Genomic DNA, 24,578 nt, shown 5'->3' with positions numbered 1-24,578 from the left:
AATAAGTGGAGACGAAAAGGTAACGAAAAGATTGATCAGGTGGGTAGCTTCACTTACCTTGGCAGTATTATTAGTAAAGATGACGGGAGCAGTGAAGATGTTAAAAGCAGAATAGCTAAGGCTCAGGGTGTTATTTCACAGTTAAAAAAAGTTTGGAAGAATAGGAATATAAGTCTGTAAACCAAGATTAGAATATTGGAAGCTACAGTGAAGACAGTGGTCAAATATGGCTCTGCAGCATGGGCGCTCCTGAAAAGCGAATGAAAATTTACTAGATATTTTCCAGAGAAATTGTCTACGGATTGTTCTGGGTACCCGGCTGACTGACCGTATTTCAAAGAGTAGGTTTTACGAAAATTGTGGTTCAATTCTGCTTTCTATAGCTATAATGAAAGAAAGGTTGAGATGGCTAGGCCACGTTCTGCGGATTAAGGATGACAGATTGCTGAAGATTGTCCTTTTTGGCCATCCGTCTGGGGCTAAATGGAAAGTAGGTCGTCCTCGTCTGGGGTGGGAGGATAAGGATTCAAAGGAAATGGGCACTTCATCAGAGGGTGTAAAGAGGGAGGCCTTGAATAAATTGGGTTGTAGGAGGAGTGCGCACAGCTGTGTTGGTCTCAGGCGGCTTGCTGCTGTGGTGAGTTATTAGTAGTATCAAACAGTTCGTGGTAACGAACTGTAGTAAGGAGCGACCCGGCTCAATAGTAACCGAAACTCTAAAAAATGGAATTTTGATACTAATAGTTACATCAAAACAATTGCATTTTAATGCTGATTTTAAATATATCAGTTTCATCAAGATCAGTTATACCCATCAAAAGTTACGAGCCTGAGAAAATTTGCCTCATTTTAGAAAATAGGGCGAAACACCTCCTAAAAGTCATACAATCTTAACGAAAATCACACCATCAGATTCAGCGTATCAGAGAACCTTATTGTAGAAGTTTCAAGCTCCTAACTACAAAAGTGTGGAATTTCGCATTTTTTTTGCCAGAAGACAGATCACGGATGCGTGTTTATTTGTTTTTCTGTTGTTGTTTTTTCCAGGGGATGATTGTATCGACTGAGCAGTCCTAGAATGTCGCAAAAGGGCTCATTCTAACGTAAATTAAAAGTTCGAGTGCCCTTTTTAAGTGACCAAAAAAATTGGAGGGCACCTAGGCTCCCTCCCACGCTCATTTTTTCCCAAAAGTCAGCGGATCAAAATTCTGAGATAGCCATTTTATTCACCATAGTCGAAAAACCTAATAACTGTTTATTTGGGGACGACTTACTCCCTCGCAGTCCCGGTGGGAGGGGCTGCAAGTTGCAAACTTTGACCTGCGTTTACATATAGTAATGGTTACTAGGAAGTGTATAGACGTTTTCAGGGGGATTTTTTTGGTTTAGGGGGGAGAGTTGAAGGGGGGGGGGTTACGTGGGAGGATATTTCCATGGAGAAACTTCTCATGGGGGAAGAGAATTTCAATGAAGGGGCGCATATAGGGTGTATGTATACTTCTTCTGAGAGAATTCCCAGCTTGAGTTAAGGCGATGAAAATAACAGTCATCAATCGCACTGGTTACCTTCACGGAAGAATTTACAGGCATGAATTTATTTCAGAAATCTTCAACCATTGATCAGTTGTCATGTGAAAGAAATTATCGGCAAAAGTTAACCACATAAACCCGTCTCCTCAAGATTTCCTATACGGTAAGCTGAATTAAAAATACAATAATCGCCATGACTAGCAGTGTATCAACTTTTGCTGGTGTTGAGAATCTTGGTACATAAAAAAGATAAAACCAATCTTCTTTAGCCAAAACTCTCTTTCTCATTTATAGTCCCTCTAGTCTGAACAACGTTATCACAATCTTATTTATATTTAAATGTAACCCTTTCATTTTTATGTACTTGGTGGAAACAAAATTCTCAAATTTTTGTCAGAAGCGGTTGTAGATTGTTTTAATTAAAAAATAAAGCAGCTTAGATGATAACGTATCACCCTGTCTTACTCCCCTGTTGCTAGAAAATACTCTAGGTAGCCTACCTAGAGACATATTACATATGTCTCAGACATATGTAATCCAATCCAAATCTCTCTTAACTAATTTGATAAACACACATATTAAATACATCTGAATTATAATCAGTCAAGTATTAAAACGCTCCTCTTGGTCTATAAAGGTTATAGACAACATGTTTCCTTTGCAAAGCGTATACTTTTTTGGTAACAACTTCAATGTAATATGAGTGTTTTGTAACATGATTAATTAAGACATCATCTTATCTAAAACTACTCTCTCTGTTTTTCGTTCATCCATACAGTTGCGACGGTTATAACTAATAATAAGGAATCAATTGATACTTTTTTCTAACCTTGTAATTCCTTGTGTGGCTGTCAATTCTTCATCATTTTCATCATCAAAAACATTAAGGACGTAGAAGCTTAGTGCGAAACCAACAATCAGTAAAGAATATCCAAATAACATTATTAGAAATGTTTTTGAAACTGTCACAAAAGCTGCTATATATGTTGAGAGTTCAGGATAGCGTCCCACTAAGAGCAATAGCTCTAACCAGGCAAGTATAATCGCTATAGCTGCAAAGTTCACTGCTACATGTATGTCTTCCCGTGTTGCTAGCATCATCATCGTTGAAACAATCAGGAGGATTTCAACATAATTCTCAAAGCTGTGTAAATACCTCTCAAAGTCTATGCTCATTTGGAAAAGCTCACGACAAAAAAGTCCAATTGCAAAGATTGCAATAGAAGAGTTTAGTAACACTCTCAGATAAATATTCATCTCAGGCTTATTATCATCAGTAGCTATGGATGTCATATTCTTATTCTTTCCATCTACATCTTTAAGTAGAACAACATAGCTAGTAAGCATAACAATCATTATGAGAAACAGAACACAGTTTAGCCAAAAGGCCCAACTGATTTTATGCCATTTGTAAGACACGAAGCTTCTTATTATGGGGTGACGAAGGAGTGGCTGAAGACGCTTTGATGATGCTATTTCTCTCAAAATCTCTATTTCCGATCTTCTGGAAAGCTTTGGTACTTCTGGGAAAACTACAGCTTCAAATTCTGCTTCAGTTTCATATGTATTGGAATGTAAAGGGGCTGAGAGGAACGAATAGTCAAAAGACAGGACGAAATCGCTGAAAGAAGAATTAAGTATTAAGTTTAAAATAAAAAATAAACCGGACCATAAAACGGTTGGTTTTCCCTCTAAATTGCACTGTTGGTGTTACAACTACTCCTACTTCCTCGATGTTTTTCTTTTGTTTAACATTAAACGACATTTTGTTCTTAACATTTTTAACAAAAAAAAACAACATTTTGTTTTTAACATTGTTTACAAATGATGTTCTTTTTGTCGTCTCATAAACAGATCTTTACTCACATGATCAATGTCTTATCTATTCTAAACTGTTTTATAAGTAGGGTAAAGAACAGTTGGTTAGTGTGGAAATAGTAGCTAAATGTTAATTTAACTTGAAAGAAGTGCAGTTGCCTTAATTCTAATAGTAATACCTTTGGTGTTGGTAATTGAGTTGAAAAACCCACAGCTCCTGAACTTCTCAAAAGCTTAAGAATAGCTAACAGCTTTAGCCATGGGTGAATCGGTAAAAAACAGATTGATTCAGCGAAATAGGGGCACAAAGTGCCGCAACTTTACTGGCTCAATTTTTCTTTTTTCAGGTAAATTAACTGATCGAAATAAATTATGTAAAATCAATAGAAGCAAACTGATCTCAGTCGGTGAAGAAAGTTTAATAAAGATCAGCAAAATCATTCGGTAAAAATGACCAGCCAGTTGATACCCCCCCCCCCAAAAAAAAAAAAACCATTGTGGTTAGCGATACCTCTGAATGCGGATAAAAGTTGTTTTTTTTAATCTTGGATGCAGGGAAGAATCTATTCTTAGCCTGTAAAAATTCTATGCAATAACATTATCTTTTTCCATTCAATAAAGTTTAGACAATTTCGAACCTGTTATTTAACTCTACACAGGATCTATACGAGTTACTGATTAGTTTGAAGTGGCTCTGAATTCTTCTATAGTCATCATTCATTTCAAAGATTTTAAAAGAAAATATTATGTTCAAGACAGGAAATGACGAGAAATTTCTACTTTGTATGATAATTTTCTGCTTTTTTTTATAAGTGTATATATGCAATTAATATGTTCATAATAATTATTAATGATATCTTTGTAACCAGTAATAGTGGCTCGGAAAAGGGGGAGTAATATGAATTAATCTTCATACTGACTTCAAACAGTAAATATAAGCATTTTATATTTAAGATACTTTAGGTAAATATTAGGTATCGAACAGGTAGCTTAGGTATCTAACAGTAAATTTTCAGGGAATTTTAGCTGGAACTATTAAAAAAAATGTTTAGTATTACATTTTGTACATATAAACAGGGTTAAGCATGGCTTCCTGGGACTATATTACGATGCCATACTTTGCATTTCTGATTTCATTATTAAAATTAAATAGAAACTAAAATTATAAAAATCACTTTAATAATTTTCCGAAATATTTGGTGTTACAGAGTATTTTGTCCTCTTTCCAATAAAGCAGTCAATTAGAATGGGCTTTTTGTGCGCATGTTTGGGTTTTCGCAGAAATAATCATACAAATAGTTTAGGAAATTACGGAATAATCTTCATTTAAGAAAGTCTAGAAACACATTGGTTTATTTAAAAAATGCAAAGCATATTTATACCATGTGCCGTCTGCGGCACAAATACCATGTGCCGTTTGCTTGGCGCTAAGTAATTTGTTAGCTATTAGTCTTTTATCTCCTCTCGAATTAATTTTTTTTTCAAATACTATTGAACCTTTTCTGGAACATGGATTTGTTGATTTTTTTTATGAGTTTCGGTTCATGTCCCAGTGTTTCAACTTAAGGTTATATATATATATATATATATATATATATATATATATATATATATATATATATATATATATATATGTATGTATATTCATTTTTCTTTCTTCTTCTTCTTCTTTTTTTTACCGTAGAATATAGTAAAACAATATAATCCTAAAAAAAGGACAAAAGAAAAACCAACCATGTGAGTTCATTTTACATATATATATATATATATATATATATATATATATATATATATATATATATATATATATGTATATATATATATATATATATATATATATATATATATATATATATATATATATATTCATTTTTCTTTCTTCTTCTTCTTCTTTTTTTTACCGTAGAATATAGTAAAACAATATAATCCTAAAAAAGGACAAAAGAAAACTAACCATGTGAGTTTATTTTACTTTTTTGGTAATTTCGTTGGTGAAATCTTCACCGTCCATTTCCTACCTTATGTTTAATCTTCTCTTTATATAAATTATCGATCGAAATTGCTTTCGTCCTTGGATATGCATCCCAAATTAAGTTTCTTTTACAAGGGTACTATTTTAAAGCTCGTTTCTTCTGTTTGATTAGTATTCCTTCGATATTTGAACTCACTATGTAAATAATAAAATAGATGTCTTTAATGACCTTCTGGGATTTCAGGACCTGAAACTGTGATTCCGGTTTCAACTGATTCTTTCAAAGGGAAAATAATAACTGAAATACCTGGCAGTTGGACTTTTTCGGTTACTGGTAATGCACTCATCTAAATAAGCCTTCAGTATTTTTGGATGTATTCTTCTTAATGGTGAAACCCCTGCTACATTTACTATGCTTATATCAGCTCCGTGGCGTAGTAACAACAAAACGGCTTCTTGACATCCACTCATTACAGCAAAATTTAGCGCTGTATTACCAGTATGATCTTGAGCATTGATGTTGAAATCGTCATTTTGGTAGGCTAGTATCATCTGTAAACAAGCAAAATACTTGTTAGGGTCTCTTGAGAGTCTTTGAGTGATCTCATGAAGGACCGTCTGTTCAGTATCTGGACATCTATCAGTAGTGCTTGCACGGTTTTCGAGTAAAAGCTGGATTATTTTATTGTTACCAGCTATACATGCCAAAAATATCGGCTTCTTATCTTTAGTAATGCTAGTGACATCTGGTCGAGCACCGTGATTTAGAAGAAACTCGACCACATTGCTAAAACCAGCTTCACAAGCAAATTGAAGGTAAGTTGGACCATCAGTGTCAGTTTTATTCAAGTCGATTGTGATATTTATAGAAGAAGCTTGATTCAATATGGCTTCACATTGTTCTGGATTATTGTTTCTTATAGCCTTAAATAGTTCCGATCGAAGCTCTGTTTCTGTTACATGAGTGTTATTGTTAAAGTGCTGGAAGCCCAAGTCAGGACGCAGAAGATCTGGTCTGTAATCCTAAAAAGAATACGTATATATATATATATATATATATATATATATATATATATATATATATATATATATATATATATATATATATATATATATATATATATATATATATATATAAAGAAAAAGGTAATTTCTCATTACTCACCAATAACAACAGGTGCCAAGGCCAAAGATAAAACCATTACAAAATAATATAACGATGAGGCTCAAAGTACTTCCCAGAGAGATTAATGAGGAGGAATAAGAAAATCCACAATTTCAATAATAAAGTCACAATCACAATAAAAAATCTCAAAACAATCTCAATATATATATATATATATATATATATATATATATTTGATCTTCTTACAAAAATCTGATTTTTTTCGATATTTTTTATAGTGGATGTGCTCTAATCTGTTGCACTGTGTCTCTTGTGCTGTTTACTGAATTCCATAGTAAGTGTTGGGGAAGATGAGTGGGATTATGACCATTTACTTCGTTGCATTGATATTACTTATTAGCTTAGTATTTATATACAAACCTTCTCATCAATCGTATAAGTATAATGGAAAACATTTTTTTTTTTAATGCCAATATGCTCCTTTGTCTTAATGTGGTAACATATATACTGTCGAATATACGTTTTCCCTCCCGTTTCTTGTGTACGAGTGTTTACTCTGGTATTAATGATTAATCTGCATGTTAGGATAATTATTATTGGTCGACTATTCCACACACAAAACTAGGAGCGGCTTAATCCTTTTATTTATGTCTGGCATAGTGCGCAAGATACAATTTACCACGGTGCACTGGTGCGCCAACTTCAACGACATCTGTGGAAGTGTGATCCCATGCTAAAAAAAAAAAATAATAAAGAACATAACTTAACTCTGACTAAGAATTAAAGTTGCCTGTGATCGACTGTCGTGATACTGGATTATATATCAAACCCACAAACAAACAAGAGCTAAGAGCTCATATGGCACTTGTAACGAGGTCGGAAGAGCCAAGAGCTTATATGGTATGAACTCTTAAAAAATTCTTAAAAATCAATAGATTGCTTTAAAAGGAAAATCAGAAGCTTATTGCTGGTCGGGATTTAAAATAAAAGCTCTGAGTCACGAGGTCCTTCTAAATATCAAAATTCATTAAGATGACCGATCACCCACTCGTAAGTTAAAAATACCTCAATTTTTCTAATTTTTCCTCTCCCTTCAGCCTCCCAGATGGTCGCATCGGGGAAAACGACTTTATCAAATCGTCATAGCACGTCCAGAAGCACCAAACTCGCCAAAGCACTGAACCCCACCTCCACCAAAGAGAACAGATCCAGTCCGGTTACGTCAATCACGTATCTACGATATTTATAAGCGTTTTCCAAGATTTTGGGTTCCCCCCTCCAACTCCCTCCAGTGTCAACAGATCTGGTCGGGATTTGAAATAAGAGCTCTGAGACACGAGTTCCGTCTAAATAATTTCATTAAGATCCGGTCACCCGTTCTTAAGTTAAAATACCTCAATTTTTCTAATGTTTCCAAATTAACAACCCCCAGCTCCTTTAATTAGAACGGATCCGTTCCAATTATCTAAATCACATATCTATAACTTGTGCTTATTCTTCCCATCAAGTTTCATCCCGATCTCTCCACTCTAAGCGTTGTCCAAGATATCCGGTTTCCAAGATTTCCGGTTTCCCTCTCCAGCTCCCCCCAATGTCACCAGATCTGGTCGGTATTTAAAATAAGAGATCTGAGTTACGAGGTCCTTCTAAATATGAAATTTCATTAAGATCCGATCACTCCTTCGTAAGTTAAAAATACCTCATTTTTCTAATTATTAGATTTAACCTCCCCCCATCTCCCCCAAAGAGAGCAGATCATGTCCGGGTATGTCAATCACGTATCTAGGACTTGTGCTTATTTTTGCCACCAAGTTTCATCCCGATCCCTCCACTCTAAGCATTTTCCAATATTTTAGGTTCCCCCCAGTGTCACCGGATCCGGTCGGGATTTAAAACAAGAGCTCTGAGACACGATATCCTTCCAAATATCAAATTTAATTAAGATTCGATCACTCCTTCGTAGTTAAAAATACCTCATTTTTCTAATTTTTCATAATTTATCCCCCCCCCTCAACTCCCCGAAAGAAAACGGATCCGTTCCGGTCATGTCAATCACATATCTAGGACTCAGGATCATTTTTACCACCAAGTTTCATCCCCATCCCTCCACTCTAAGCGTTTTCAAAGATTTCAGGTTCCCCCCTCCCTGAAATTCCCCCAATGTCACCGGATCCGGTCGAGATTTAAAATAAGAGCTCTGAGGCACAATATCCTTCCAAACATCAAATTGCATTAAGATCCGATCACTCATTCGTAAGTTAAAAATACCTAATTTTTTCTAATTTTCCGATTTAACCGCCCCCGCCCCCAGATATTGTCTCTTGGTTACATAAATTTTTCATTACATCTTTAATTACTGTTTGAAGTCATCCAATCAAGTGCTTGCAAATTAAGCAAGCATAAATTATATTGCTGTGTATTACTGAGGCTACGCTATACAATAATTATTATTATTTATTCATCGTTATTATTATTAATAAAGCTTAGTTCAAATTCAAACACACCGTGAGTATTACTCTGTTTAGCAAAAATTGTTTCGCCAAGCCACAAAAAGGCCTTCCGAAGCAGAAAAAATCACTTCGCAACGGTTCAACTTGAAGTAAAACAAAACGTGTAGAGAGGCGATATCAAACAGTTCGTGGTAACGAACTGTAGTAAGGAGCGACCCGGCTCAAAAGTAACCAAAACTCTAAAAAATTGAATTTTGATACCAATAGCTACATCAAAAGAATCGCATTTTAATGCTGATTTTAAATATATATGTTTCATCAAGTTTAGTCTTACCCATCAAAAGTTACGAGCCTGAGAAGATTTGCCTTATTTAAGAAAATAGGGGGAAACACCCCCTAAAAGTCATAGAATCTTAACGAAAATGACACCATCATATTCAGCGTGTCAGAGAACCCTTCTGTATAAGTTTCAAGCTCCTATCTACAAAAATGTGGAATTTTGTATTTTTTGCCAGAAGACAAATCACGGGTGCGTGTTTATTTGTTTGTTTGTTTGTTGTTTTTTTTTTTTTGTTTTTTTTCTTTTTCCCAGGGGTCATCGTTATCGACCAAGTGGTCCTAGAATGTCGCAAGAGGGCTCATTATAACGGAAATAAAAAGTTCTAGTGCCCTTTTTAAGTGACCAAAAATATTGGAGGGCATCTAGGCCCCCTCCCACGCTCATTTTTCCCCAAAGTCAACGGATCAAAATTTTGAGATAGCCATTTTGTTCAGCATAGTCGAAAACCATAATAATTATGTCTTTAGGGATGACTTACTCCCCCACAATCCCTGGGGGAGGGGCTGCAAGTTACAAACTTTGACCAGTGTTTACATATAGTAATGGTTATTGGGAAGTGTACAGACGTTTTCAGGGGGATTTTATTTTGTTTGGGGGTGGGGCTGAGGGGAGGGGGCTATGTTGGAGGATCTTTCCTTGGAGTAATCTGTCATGGGGGAAGAAAAATTCAATGAAAAGGGCGCAGGATTTTCTAGCATTACTATAAGAAAAGAATTAAAAATAAACATGAAAACGTTTTTTCAAATGAAAGGAAGGAGTAGCATTGAAACTTAAAACGAACAGAGATTATTACGCATATATAGGGGTTCTAAAAATACTTTAGCATAAAGAGCGAGGTATTTAGGGGGAGATAAATACCTCGCTCTTTATGCTAAAGTATTTTTAGTAATTTCAACTATTTATTCTACGGCCTTTCTGATTCAGGGGTCATTCTTAAAGAATTGGGACAAAACTTACGATTTAGTGTAAAGAGCGAGGTATTAACGAGGGTGCAAACCCCCTCGTATACATAATAAAAATATAAGACTATGAAAGTTTGTTACGTAAGTTAATTCTTAAGTTACGTATATTTTTTACTAATAAAAACGTTCGTTAAAAAGTTCTAGTTGCCTTTTTAAGTAACCGAAAAATTGGAGTGCAACTAGGCCTCCTTCTCCACCCCTTATTTCTCAAAATCGTCTGATCAAAAACGTTCAGAAATTAATTTAAAAAAAACTAATTTTTTTAGCTGAAAGTAAGGAGCGACATTAAAACTTAAAACGAACAGAAATTACTCCGTATATGAAATGGATTGTCCCCTCCGCAATCCCTCGCTCTTTACGCTAAAGTTTGACTCTTTGCCACAATTCTACTTTTTAAAACAATTAAAAGCTTTAGCGTAAAGAGCGAGGGATTGCGGAGGGGACAACCCATTTCATATACGGAGTAATTTCTGTTCGGTTTAAGTTTTAATGTCACTCCTTACTTTCAGCTAAAAAAATTAGTTTTTTTTATTTAATTCTTAAGAAAAAACAAGGATGGATGTTGAAAAACTAATCACAAGCATTAGATCATATCCTGTACTATTAAACAAAAAAAACAAGTTTTTTTAAATGAAAGTAAGGAGCGACATTAAAACTTAAAACGAACAGAAATTACTCCTTATTTGAAAGGGGCTTTTCCTCCTCAACGCCTCGCTCTTTACGCTAAAGTTTGACTCTTTTTCTCAACTCCACATTTTAAAACAGTAAAAAACTTTAGCGTAAAGAGGAAAAGCCCCTTTCAAATACGGAGTAATTTCTGTTCGTTTTAAGTTTTAATGTCGCTCCTTTCTTTCATTTAAAAAAACTTGTTTTTTTTTTGTTTAATTTGTGGACGTTTTTGAATTAATGCATGGTTTGATCTTGGCTCTCCGCACATAAATAATTAAAACGAAATTTGCATATTCATTTTTTGGGGCTAAATGGCTTTTTCATAGTTTTAATCGGAAGATCTTGAGAAAAAAGGAGCGAAGGAGGAGGCCTAGTTGCCCTCCAATTTTTTTATTACTAAAAAGGCAACTATAACTTATAATTTTTTACGAACGTTTTCATAAGTAAAAAATATACGTAACTTACGAATTAAATTACGTAGCGAACTTCTATATTCGTATGTTTTTATTGCGTATATAAGGGGGCTCACACCTCGTCGATGCCTCGCTCTTTACATTAAAGCTTAAATTTTGTCCCAATTCCTTAAGAATGACCCCTGAATCACAAAGGCCGTAGAATAAATAGTTGAAATTACTAAAAATACTTTAGCGTAAAGAGCGAGGTATTACGAGGAGGTAAACCCCTCTTATGCGTAATAATTTCTGTTCGTTTTAAGTTTTAATGCTGCTTCTCACTTTCAGTAGAAACAACTTTTCATATTTATTTTTTTTTATTATTTTTTTTAAATTATGCTAGAAATTTCTGCGCCCCCTCCATTGAAAGTCTCTTCCCCCATGAGAAGTTTCTCTATGGAAAGATCCTCCCCGGTAACCCTCCCCCCTCAAATATCCCCCCCCCAAAAAAAAACAAAAAAATCCCCCTGAAAACGTCTGTACACTTCCCAGTAACCATTACTATATGTAAACACAGGTCAAAGTTTGTAACTTGCAGGTCCTCCCACGGGGACTGCGGGGGAGTAAGTCGTCCCCAAAGACATAGTTACTGGGCTTTTCGACTATGGTGAATAAAATGGCTATCTCGAATTTTGACCCTGTGACTTTGGGGAAAAAATGAGCGTGGGAGGGGGACTAGGTGCCCTCCAATTTTTTGGGTCACTTGAAAAGGGCACTAGAACTTTTAATTTCCGTTAGAATGAGCCCTTTCGCGACATTCTAGGACCACTGAGTCGATACGATCACCCCTGAAAAAAAAAAAAAACAAACAAACAAATAACACGCATCCGTGATTTGTCTTCTGGCAAAAAATGCGAAATTCCACATTTTTGTAGATAGGGACTTGAAACTTCGATAATAAGGTTCTCTGATACGCTGAATCTGATAGTGTGATTTTCGTTAAGATCGTATGACTTTTAGGTGATGTTTCCCCCTATTTTCTAAAATTAGGCAAATTTTCTCAGGCTCATAACTTTTGATGGGTAAGACTAATCTTGATGAAACTTATATATTTGAAATCAGCATTAAAATTCCATTCTTTTGATATAACTTTTGGTAGCAAATTCCATTTTTTAGAGTTTCGGTTACTATTGACCCTGATCGCTCCTTACTACAGTTCATCACCACGAAATGTTTGATATGATATACGCTTCAAAGAATACAAGGACCTGAGAATAAAAGAAAGTGTACGGAAGGAGGTGGCAAAACATTTGACGAATCAGGTAAAAATGTGTTTGGCATTTGTTGAATCTTTGAAATGAGTAGCCTAGCTCTTGATAAATAAAGGGAAAAAATATCAGAAGCTATTTGCTGAAAATCCCCTGTTTCCTTTGTTTTTATTAGTATATGTTGTAGATAGCAGTAGATATGTAGTAGATATGTAGATATGTAGTAGTATATGTAAGATAGATCCTTTAATTAAATCTGGAATAATTAAAGCCAAAAAAACCAACGTCAGTTCGCACTGTCAAACGATTTTCGTTTGGCCCCACGAACTATTTTTTTTACAAGCAATTTGTTGTCACGCTCTGTCAGAACTTAGCTTAAATCTGTGCTTGGTTGACATATTTAACTCTGAAGTAAACATATCGTAAAACAAGTTTATCTTTCGCGCTCAAATATTGAACAAACGATCATTGAAATTTTTGTTTCTTACAAATTAAATATTCTAAAATTTCCGTAATTCTAAAGATCTATTCATTCTTCTTTGTCACGAATACAGAATTAAGCATAATTTTATATAGATTACAAGTAGCAACAGTAAAGGACATTTTCTAAAGATTTATTTACAACGAGGCTTGTTCTGGCCAGTTGAGATAGAAAATAACTATCATTGACTAGCAAAAATACACGGCTACTACCTAGGCTTGGACTCGAAACCTTTGAAGTTGGCTGACCTTGGCTAAATTCCAGAAAAGTCCAAATAAAACTAACTCCGGTACTGGGTGTAGCTAAGTCGGGGATTTAAGCTAATCTTAGCCTGTATGGCTCTATTATTAGCTAAAATCTTGACGCTAGCTGATTCTTGGAGTTTTACTAAATCTTGGCCCTTGTTAAATTTTATTTTGACAAGGGCTTAGACCAAATTGTCCTACTTAGTGGCACCTTATTTAAGTTCCACCTAAAAATGTCAACAACGCATAAACACATACACACGCACAACAATCAAACTAGCGAGTTGAGTGAGGTAAGGAATTTGGCTGATGACTGTGTAGACTAGCGGCTTTTATTTGTTCTATAATCTTTAGACTTATAAAGTGGGTGCCTAACTATAAGTTCTAATCCCGAAATATTGTTGCTGTTATAAACGAGATAGTTGTGGCCTAGTTTGTAAAACAGTGCATTTGCCCATTTACACTTTGATATCTTTTTTCTTCTTTTTCTTAAAACCGAAACTCGTGGTGCCCCATTATTTGTCTATTATTATTATTGTCATTCCTGTCATTATTCATCTATGAATTATTTGTCTAAATGTCACTAGCATTGATCATCCGTTTTCCTTGATTTGTGAGCGCCTTTCCCCAAAAATGACTTGGACAAATAATAGAGTCTAGGCATTTGTATCGGTATTAAATAATAAAAAACAAGTTTTTTTTTAACTGAAAGTAAGGAGCAAAATTAAAACTTAAAACGAACAGAAATCATTCCGTATATGAAAGGGCTGTTCCCTCCTCATACTTCGCATACTTCTATGCGCATACTTCCTTATATGAAATTACTCCGTATATGAAAGGGGCTTTTCCTCTTCAACGCCCCGCTCCTTACGCTAAAGTTTGACTCTTTCTCTTAACTCTACCTCTTAAAACAGTAAAAGCCTTTAGCGTAAAGAGCGGGGTGTTGAAGAGGAAAAGCCCCTTTCATATATGGAGTAATTTCATATAAGGAAGAATGCGCATATTGCCTTTTCGTCAGTTGTACATCCCCCTCACCATGCCCTGAAAGTTTCCACTTAATATTCTTAAGCCATTCATAAAATTAAAAATCTTTATTTCGATCTGAATGTTTCTATTTCTCATAATATAAAAAAAAACGTTATAACCGAGATTACCGAAAAAAATGAATTTAATTCAAAGAAGATGCCTGCAGTATACTGATATGCTGCAGTATTGAACTAGCTCTCAAAGGGATTACACTTGTTTGAACTTTTGAATTGTTTAAACTTGATTCCTTAGCCATGAATTAATTCAGTGACTACAGAAATTGTGCAATCTGATACTTGAATATATCACACAATCAGATTTTTGGCGTTTTGAATCGAGAAAATTAGATACGATAACCAAGTGTGGTGTGTAGAGAAAATTGGATATAATTTGCCTGCGCGTTAATTACACTTTTTAGTGTCGAGAAGGATTAGCAGTTGGGCTGACCTCGCACAGTTTGGACTGATTGTTCACTTGGATACATTAGTGAGGCTCGGCCCTCACGGAAAGATAAGTTTCTTTCACTTTATAATCTTTCATTTACTAGGCATGAATCCTGCGAACATTAAAATCGGTGATTTATTCCTAGCCAAATTTGCGGGCTATCCCCTCTGGCCAATTCAAATTCTAAAGGTAATGACGACGAATGCCTTCAACGCCCTGCTCTTTGCGCTAAAGTTTGACACTTTCTCTCAATTCTAATTTTTAAAACAGTAAAATCTTTAGCGTAAAGAGCAGGGCGTTGAAGAGGGAACAGCCCCTTTCATATACGGGGTAATTTCTGCTCGTTTTAAGTTTCAATGTTGCTCTTTACTTTCAGTTAAAAAAACTTGTTTTTTTTATTTAATATATTTAAAATCAGCATAAACATCCAATTCTTTTGATGTATCTATTGGTACCGAAATTCCGTTTTTAGAGTTTCGATTACTATTGAGTCGGGTCGCTCTTTACTTACAGTTCGTTACCACGAACTGTTTGATTAGATACTTACGACTGTAAAATTTACCGGAATTTTCAATATTATTTTGGAATTATTTTCGTTTCAAGAATGTTACTTTATGGGCAGGCACCAGTGCAAGTAAAAAAATGCCGTGACACAAAAATTTCTCATTTGTTTACCTGGCTTGAAATTTTATGTAAAATTACCTATTGCAATTTTGTTATTTTTTCTGGACCAAAATTCATCATGCCAATCAAAGTGTGAATATAACATGTGTTTAAATAGCATGATTGGCTTACAAAAATGTCTCACAAAAATAAACCAATAGAATTAAAGCCTATTTTAAGTTGGAAGTATAGGACAGTAAATTTTTTCTTTGATTCAATGAATACGAGCGTATTTACCTGGAGTGCCTCACGAACATTTTCCGTTATGACAGCCCCAAGAGCAATCAGTTGGTTGACTTGTAATTCAAGCTTCTTGCAAGCAGCAATTTCAAGAGGCGTGCTTTCATCATCGTCTTCAATGTTTATGTCAATCTTCGGATGGTTCACTAGCTCCTTGAAAGCACTTTTATACGATGATGTATCTTCCCATCCAGACAGCAACTCGTGAAGAGCCGTTCGACCATTAGCAGATGAACGTGCATTTACCTGGGAATTCGAGAAAAAGGCTAATGTTTCAATAAGATGACAGGACCATTCACTTACCAAGTCCCTAGGCTTTTATCAAGACCCAATGGAGGCCAAAATCTTGGATGTCTAGTAAGTATGGCAAATTGGGTTTAACCTAATCTATGTCAAAACAACAAACCCTTTGCTATAATAACAAAGCTGTAAAATTCAATTTTTTTATTTCAGCCATCAAAATTGTGTTTAAATCTGTTAATATTGATACCCACCGAGTCTTAATTCAAAAAAAAAGAAAGAAAAGAAAATTTAATCAATTGATAGGGTTTGCCGTCTAATGAATAGGGTTTAAAAAATAGAGTTTGTCGTCGACTATGATATTTTATTTTAAATATTATTTGCATAAAAATCAAGCGAAGTCAAACTGAAGGAAAAACTGCTTTAAGAGCAAGAAAGGGTTATCTACAATAGGACAGTATAATGGGCTTTTAGACATGATTAAGCTAAGAAAGTGGCTTTTCTGAATCATATAAGCTGATGAAAAGAAAAGGGAAAAGTTCTAGTAATTTGAGCGAGAAAAATTGTCGGATATGTTAGATTAGGCTAAGAGTAAATTGTTGAAAATAAAAAACTTAAAAGTAATGGGATAAATTTGATTCCTGTAGTTGACTATGGTTTCTTCAAATGAGAATGAAAAATTAAAAAGTAACTCCGTTTTGCATACCAAAATGAATATTCTCACAATACCCTTTTCTTTTTAAATTCACCAAAGTTATTTCAAACTAAAAGATCCTGTAATTAATGTACAGTGAAAATAATAAAGGTTTTGAATCTTTACGGAAATCTAGTTTTATGAGCGTTGGAAATAAGTCATTTTTTATACAAGTCATACCAGCAAATAGATCAGAGAACAGGTTGGAATATACGAAAAATTGAAAAACTTCGACCAAAAAATGGATTTTTTTTTTCAATTTCGACTCCGACCCCAAACCATTTAAAATCATCTATTCCCTCTCTACCAATTGATTGGTCCAGTCTGTACCAATAATGTCAAAGATATGTGTATACGTGTAAGGGGAGGAAATCCGCTGGGTAGATTGAAAAGCAGTGGACCAAAAATGCTCCCTGCCTTAAAAAACCCGATGTTGCCTGCTCCCTTATTCCCTCCCCCCTTCACCCCTGCGGTGTGGTCCTGTGTAAATCTATGATGTAGGTTCTTTGAATTTACTTGCCAATTTGGATGTTGGAATACTCTTTCATTTTTTGCAGAGCTCCCAAATAAGCATCGACTATGACATTTTATTTTAAATTTTGTTTTCGTCCGTGGCCACCTATCTCATCTTTGTATAACACAAGTAGTCCACTGCCCAGGGGTTGATAAACGGTATTTTAAATGCAAATTATCATGAGATGGTAAGATGGAAAAACACATGAATCAAGCATTTCATGATGCTTGAAATGCTTTAAGCATCATGAAATGATGCTTGAAGCATCAATGCTTCAAGCATCCAACTGATTCCAGTTAGCTTGATCTAAGATTTTCACCAAAAAAGCTAACTAGCTTAGAAGACAATGCTACTGGAATCCCTAGTAAATTTAATCTTCTGGCCATTCTATATTTTATGAGAACATAAAAAAAAAACAACAAAACTTTAACCTAGATAAAATGTAAATAATCCGAAATTCAATTTTGGAAACCTCAACCCATCAAAATTCAACCTGTTAGAATAGCCTAAAAATACCCAGTCCCCATAAAATTCAAACAAACGAAATTTTATTCTCGTAACAGTCAACCCCTATAAAATTCAAGGGATGCAGAAACTCACATAAAATTTAATCCACCCTATCCTCTTAAAGTACCTCTTCAAAAACTAACCTACCTACATCCCTTCCAACAAAAACCAGCAAAGTTTACTTATAAAATACAAAAAATTTGTGTACGTTTAATCGTAAACTCAATCTTGTTGTTGTCAAATTGCGTTGAGGGTAAACCTTATTCTGAAAGTTTCACAACTGCTACAGACGTTGAAAAACGGTGATGACTAGTCTGAAAGTAGTAAAAGTCTCACCTAGATTTAACGGGCTATCTTTATCACGGAAATAGAGATGCTATGAATAACATGACTCATTTTCTTCTAATATTGAGACTAGTGTTCAATTCCATAATGCATAGCTCTAGAGATCAGATTTTATTTTTTGGCAATGAAAGCCCATACTGGGAATTCTTTAGTTAATGACGTAGCGGAAATAACCACAGTTAAACTTCTGAAAAATGCCTACCTTGCTTTAAGATGCTAACACTTGAAATCACTTAGGTTCTGACTGTTATAAAATATGATATATCTGAAAAAATAGAATTGGGATGGTTTGGCCTGAAAAATCCTAGAAAGAAGCATAACAAGGCTATAATACTTCTTCAAGCTCTGTGAAATTTTCATTCTGATTAAGAGGGTACAGTCTATGTATTTCTTAAATAGAAAACAATTTTAACTATCAAGGGGTTTTAGCCTAGCTCTTGAGACTTACATCAGCTCTCGCAGATAATAGTAGCCGAAGACACTCCACGTGACCTTTCTCAGCAGCTTCATGTATCGGTCTATAGCCCTTACTTGGAGTAAAAACGTCAGGATCCGCATTGTTTTCCAGCAAAAGTTTGACAAATTCTGATTGATTTTCTTCTACAGCAAACTCGAGTAGTGTTCCACGGCGCGAACTTTGAGGATCCAGAGCAATACTATCAATCTGAAATTATTGGCAATATCAAATTTAATCTAAAATGAATCATTAAATCTCATATTTTCAAAGATCTAACCTAAGGTAATACCATCGACATAAAAAATTCCGAGTAAGCTAATCAGTTCAAACCATACCAGAATTCTTTGAAAGAAGGTTTTTGGCTTTCAATATCCTCCAAAGTTAATTTAATGTGTTTTTGTCTCTTCTACTAATTTATAGTTAAACCGTGAAGTCAGGCGTCTTCGCTTCGAAGAAGTCACAAAAACTAAATTATAATGAGACATTAAGAAATTGTAGGAAGATAAAACAAATCTCGATTTTTTAAAGTGGATGGGCCCAAACCCTTTTCCGTCCTTGTTAACCTGGATGGATTGAAATTCAACTGTCGTTTTCGTATCAAACCAAAATATTTAGAAGATAGTATTCCTTATTATTGTGTTGCGAGAGTAACACTGGTTTTGTCCCGGTTTTTTTTTTTCTATGCCGCCGATGTCGACTTATTCCGGGAAACTGGCAAGGGTCTAACCTGTGCGGTTTTTACGGAAAGTGCGGACCTCAGGCTGGATTGATGAATATGGTATTACATTTTGAAAAGCTCCGCAGAACTCTTGCCTGGGGCCAAAAAGGATGGTTTTGCTTGTCCATGAGCCATAGCCCATGGTGTGCGAAGTCAAGTTCAGTTAGGTAGCCTATGTCAGAGAGGAGTATCTGAAGTTGTGCAGCCAAGCTTTCGTTTCATCAAACCTTGTTTCTGCTTTCGAATGGAAAGCTCCGTTCTAGCAGGCAAGCAGGCAGGGACCACTTTCAAAGTGAAGATGGACTAAAATCTATAAGTGTTAAATATATGTGGCCAGTTACCCGGCCCCACAGCCAATATATCTTCTTTGAGTGATAAACAGAAAAATTTACAGAAGCAAAAAAGCGCCATTTTCCCACGGTTCCGAAAGTTTTGCCGTGATTTCGGCTGGGTTTATCATTTGCTTTTATCGGACTTGGGATTGAGGTAGAGAAATGTTATCAGATGTACCTATGGAACTTTAAAAGTTCTGTCATTGCTAAAGAAATTGGAGCTCATCCTTTGCTCCTTTCTAAGTGGTGACGTTAGAAAGTTGGCCTACGGCAAAAAAAAAATCAACTTCTGAACTAAGACGGATAGATTTTTTTTCGACGGCAATCGATAGCTCTTGATGAGCTGATCAAAGTGTATGTCATTATTTTTTGGTACAAAAATTGCTTCATGAGATATACTAGTTTGAAAGTTTCAAGGGGCTGACAACTTCGGTAGTAGGGTACACACTGAAACCAAAAATAGGCCAATGCCAATTGTGAGACATATAGGGGACTTGTAAGGAAAGGTCGGCTGTTAGCTCATAATCATCTTCGGTAGTGAGGAGTTTGCAAATTTTGCTATTTGGTGTACCTATTATTTGTTTCCAGCATATTTAATGGTATATTTATATTTAATTCCAGTGGTAAGTCATGTAGGGGATTTGTAAGTAATAATCGTCTGTTAGGCTACAATCATCTTTAGTGAAGAGGGGTTTGTAACTTTTGCTAGTTGGTGTAGCCTACCCATACTCACTGTAACCTAGAATTAAGTGTTTACGCAACGGGTACAAACGATAACGTAATACAACGAAGCAGCTTCGTAATAATTAATAGAGTGTCATCTATGTTATTTTGATCCTAAAAAGTTAAAGATAGCTTTATAATACCAACTAGATCATATAAGACACTGTTTCAAGTTGTCATCCGTCACGATGTCTTCGATTGATAAGGATAACGTTCAACTGACTGCAAAGTCAATTTAGTCCCTTCTTTCGATATTATTTTGTTATTGTTGTTTTTTGAGCCCTGAGGAATAGCCTTTGATCATGTGATTACTGATTGCGTTCTTCTTTGAACATAAAGTTTTAAAAGCTTCGATAGGCTGACAACTTCAGTGTTTAACCGATAGCAAAGAGACAAAACCAAAGTGTTGTTCTCGCAATACTTTATTCGGCGAAGCCGGACAAAGGTTGCCGCAACGCTTCACGTTTCTTAGGCAACGTAGGTCTAGTTTTTTTCTCCTTTCACAATTCCTAAGCCCCAGAAATATTTTGAGTTTGCATCTCTTATCAGTTCGGAGCTACACGCCGCTGATTTACTGAAAGCAGTAGTCTTAGTCTGCAACACAATAAAAACCACACCGTTGAAAATGCAAATTTATTTCAATGAAATGCAGATAATATTTAAGCCTTTTCGAAGTTTTGATAGAGAGGGAAGGGGCCAGCAAACACTATTATTATTTTCAAACCTTTATTAGCATTGAAATATCACCTTTTCTTTTTTTTTTACGTTATGATACATAAAAATATACTGCTCAAAACACAAATTGTTTTCAGTTAAGGGCAAGTGACGCCCCGGGAATTAGAAGGCTTAGGGTGTTTACCCTACCTCTGTTTGTAGTAAATTCTGTTCGTTACAGTTTTAACTTGATTGTCAGTTTAATTTTTGTTCATTTTAGATCAAATTACTCCTCAATAGTAATGTCTGTTCATTTTAAGTTTCAAAAGTCACATGACTCTATTTCTGTTCATCTTTGGTTTTAATATCGCCTGCTTAAGAATGAAAATTTTAACTAGCTATTTAGATTTTGGAAAAAATTAGAATATTGAGCCAAATTTTTGAAATTTACATGTTAACTTCAAACAACAAGCCGTTGTAAAACAACCAGTGTTTTACTACAGAATGCCTTGGGTAGGGTAAGGGGAAATGCTATTGAAATTGGTTGAAAATTGGTATAATTTTTATCTTCTATAGGCTAAAACTATCCTGACTCCCATCCTGTCTCAACTTAGAATATAGTTGAATATTGATCCAAAGTTTTATTAGAAAAATCTTTTAGTAGCTCATTATATTTGTTGTACCAGCTTATTTGTTCTAATAAAACAAATTACGAGGGGATCTAATAAAAATAGTTAATAAATGACTTCTATTAAAAACAGAACCTTTACATGTTAACTTCAAACAACAAGTCGTTCTTGAGATATTGCAGATATGCTATTTTGATAACCTGGATACACAGTTCCCGTTGATTTAATTGTGCCTAGGCCCACATAAATCACCCCTTTCAAAACTTCCTGAAAGTTTCAACTTGTTCCACACGGATATTAACAAAATAAGCCCTTGGCAGAAACAATTAGAAACTTGTACAATTTACAACCTTTGCCCCACGAACTGTGGGGGTCATGTCATTCCCGAGGGTATATTTCCTGAATTTTGCTAAATCTAAAAATTTTGATCATTTTTACTCGGAGATGAAGGGGTGCATAAATTATAAGTTCTTCAATGTTTCAAAGTGTAAAAAGGTTCACTTTAACTTGATTGAAGAAAAAAAATCTTAGCTCTTTCCCCTTCCCCAACACTAAGCCTGAATTTCTTTAGTATTCCCTCTACCTCTCTCCAACAATCTGAAAGCTTTGACTCCATTCCTTCAGTCGTCCCACAGATATTGCTGAAATGCTATTTCAATGACCTGAATGCACATGGAGTCGTTTGATTCAACGTTCCCCGAGTTCAGATTTAAAATACCGTTGACCCCCCTGCCCTTTAGTGGTCCCTCAAATTCTCAACTTGACCTTTAAGTCATTCCAAGAATATTGTGAATCACTGGGGGGTTTTTTCACCAAGGCACTGTGTATAGAAGGGGTTGTCGTAGAAACTTAAGAAGGAGCTTCGATTCGATTAGAAATTGAAAATTTCTAGTGCCCTTGTTAAGAGTCAAAGGTCTTTGGAGGGCAGCCATCCCCCTACCACGCTTATGAATCCCCAAACACATCCATTCAAAATTTTGAAATAGTCATTTTGTTCAGCAGAGTTGACAGGTCGAGTGCCCTTTTCCAGTTTTATCCACTTTGTCTCTAGGGTTGTTGGGGATGGGAACCTCCCACAGCCCTCAGAGCAAGGACTGTAAGTTACGCAATTTGCCAATTGGTTACGGATAGTATTTGTTATTTTTGACCTTTGGTGTTCAAAAAGACAAAGTGCATTCTAATGAATCTTTCAGATAATGTAGAGGGGAGTGTTAAACAAAATCAAAACATGTTATGTACATACAGGTTGTCAAAAGGGAGAACCTCAGTATTGACTGAGGGTACTACGCTTGAACTTTAAGGGAATGATAAGGGGATGATTAATTGACCAAGGGAATATTGAGGGTGATTTTGAGCTAACCAAAAGGTACTCTGTGCATGATATCACTATTGCTACTATTACGAATGTTACGACTACTACTTCCACTAAGGTTAAGGATGTTAGGTGAAACTTTCAGGGAGCATTTAGGGGGGGGGTGAATTAAATCAAAACACACTGTTAACATTTAGGTTGCCAAAAGAATGTATGAGAAATTTCTTAGGAATAACTTAGAGTATTAAGTTGAAACTTTCAGGGCGTGTTAAGAGGGGCGCTGAACTAACCAAGAGACACTCTATGCGTACTGTTACTACTACAACTTCTAAAATTTCTGCTAGTATAACTATTATTGCTACGACTATTATTATTTGGGCTAAGGGAGGAAGTTGAAACTTGCAGGGAGTTAAGAGGGAGCTGAACTAACCAAAAGACACTATGCGTACTGTTACTACTACAATGTCTAAAACTTCTGCTACTATAACTATTACTGCTATGGCTATTATTATTGGGGCTAAGGAGGAAGTTGAAACTTGCAGGGAATGTCTAGGGGGTGTTGAACCAAACAAAAACACACTCTGTACAAACAGGTTGTCAAAAGGGCGTATCAGTAGTATGGAAGGAATGGTATAGGACATTAAGTTGAAACTTCGAGGACATATTAAGAGGAATGTTGAACTAGGCAAAATGTGCATAATACTACAAATTCTAACACTATTAATACTGCTACTAAAACTACTAATGCAGGTGCTGTTACCTCTACGACTTCTACTGCTACAACTATTATACGACGAATACTACTACTAGTACTACTGTAGCTAACGGTATTACAGTAAAGCTTTCAGGGAATATTGAAGAGGATAATGAACTATATTTTAACTACAACTGCTACTGCAGCTACGACTACTGCTAGTACAACTGTAACTACGGGTATTACAGTGAAAATTTCAGGGAATGCTGAAGAAGATAGTGAACTATATTGCAATACGCTATGTGGACATAGGAAGTGTATGCTAAGGGGGATGTTGAACCTACCAAAAGGTGCCATATGTATACTACTTCCACTTCTTCTGCTACTACGATTATTACTACTATTAAGGTTAAGAGTTATAAGGAGACATTTTCGGAATATGTTGGTAATATGTTAAATTAACTTGAAACACGATTTATGTATGCAGGCTGTCTAATTGCCGCATCAGCAGTATATCAAGAACGCCATGGATTATTCTAATATTACGATTATTACTTCTATGAAACAGTTCGTGGTAACGAATCAAACAGTTCGTGGTAACGAACTGTAGTAAGGAGCGACCCGGCTCAATAGTAACCGAAACTCTAAAAAATGGAATTTTGATACCAATAGTTACATCAAAAGAATTGCATTTTAATGTTGATTTTAAATATATAAGTCTAATCAAGATCAGTTATACCCATCAAAAGCTACGGGCCTGAGAAAATTTGCCTCATTTTAGAAAATAGGGGGGGAAACCCCCTAAAAGTCATACAATCTTAACGAAAATCAGACCATCAGATTAAGCGTATCAGTGAACCTTATTGTAGCAGTTTCAAGCTCCTATCTACAAAAATGTGGAATTTCGCATTTCTTGTCAGAAGACAGATCACGGATGCGTGTTTTTCTTTTGTTTTGTTTTTTTGTCGTTTTTTTCCCAGGGATGATCGTATCGATTGAGTAGCCCTATAATGTCGCGAGAGGGCTCATTCTAACGGAAATTAAAAGTTCTAGTGTCCTTTTTAAGTGACCAAAATAATTGGAGTGCACCTAGGCCCCCTCCCACGCTCATTTTTTCCAAAAGTCAGCGGATC

The 24,578-nt window shown here is 35.4% G+C and overlaps 1 protein-coding gene across 1 annotated transcript in view; it reads right to left on the bottom strand.

Moving 5' to 3' along the window:
- LOC136041993 (transient receptor potential channel pyrexia-like) overlaps positions 1 to 24,578 on the bottom strand; it is a 91,503-nt gene that overhangs the window by 3,644 nt on the left and 63,281 nt on the right. The window contains exons 3-6 of the mRNA XM_065726825.1: positions 18,375 to 18,590; positions 15,624 to 15,872; positions 5,628 to 6,343; positions 2,360 to 3,151 (exon numbers count right to left, since the gene is read on the bottom strand). Coding sequence (XP_065582897.1) covers positions 2,360 to 3,151; positions 5,628 to 6,343; positions 15,624 to 15,872; positions 18,375 to 18,590 — 1,973 coding nt within the window. The remainder of the gene's footprint in view (positions 1 to 2,359; positions 3,152 to 5,627; positions 6,344 to 15,623; positions 15,873 to 18,374; positions 18,591 to 24,578) is intronic.

Source organism: Artemia franciscana, chromosome 2, assembly GCF_032884065.1.
Source record: "Artemia franciscana chromosome 2, ASM3288406v1, whole genome shotgun sequence".
In the NCBI taxonomy this organism is placed as follows: domain Eukaryota; kingdom Metazoa; phylum Arthropoda; class Branchiopoda; order Anostraca; family Artemiidae; genus Artemia; species Artemia franciscana.
Note: the sequence above shows the minus strand (reverse complement) of the source record. Positions and strands in the feature narration are given on the sequence as shown.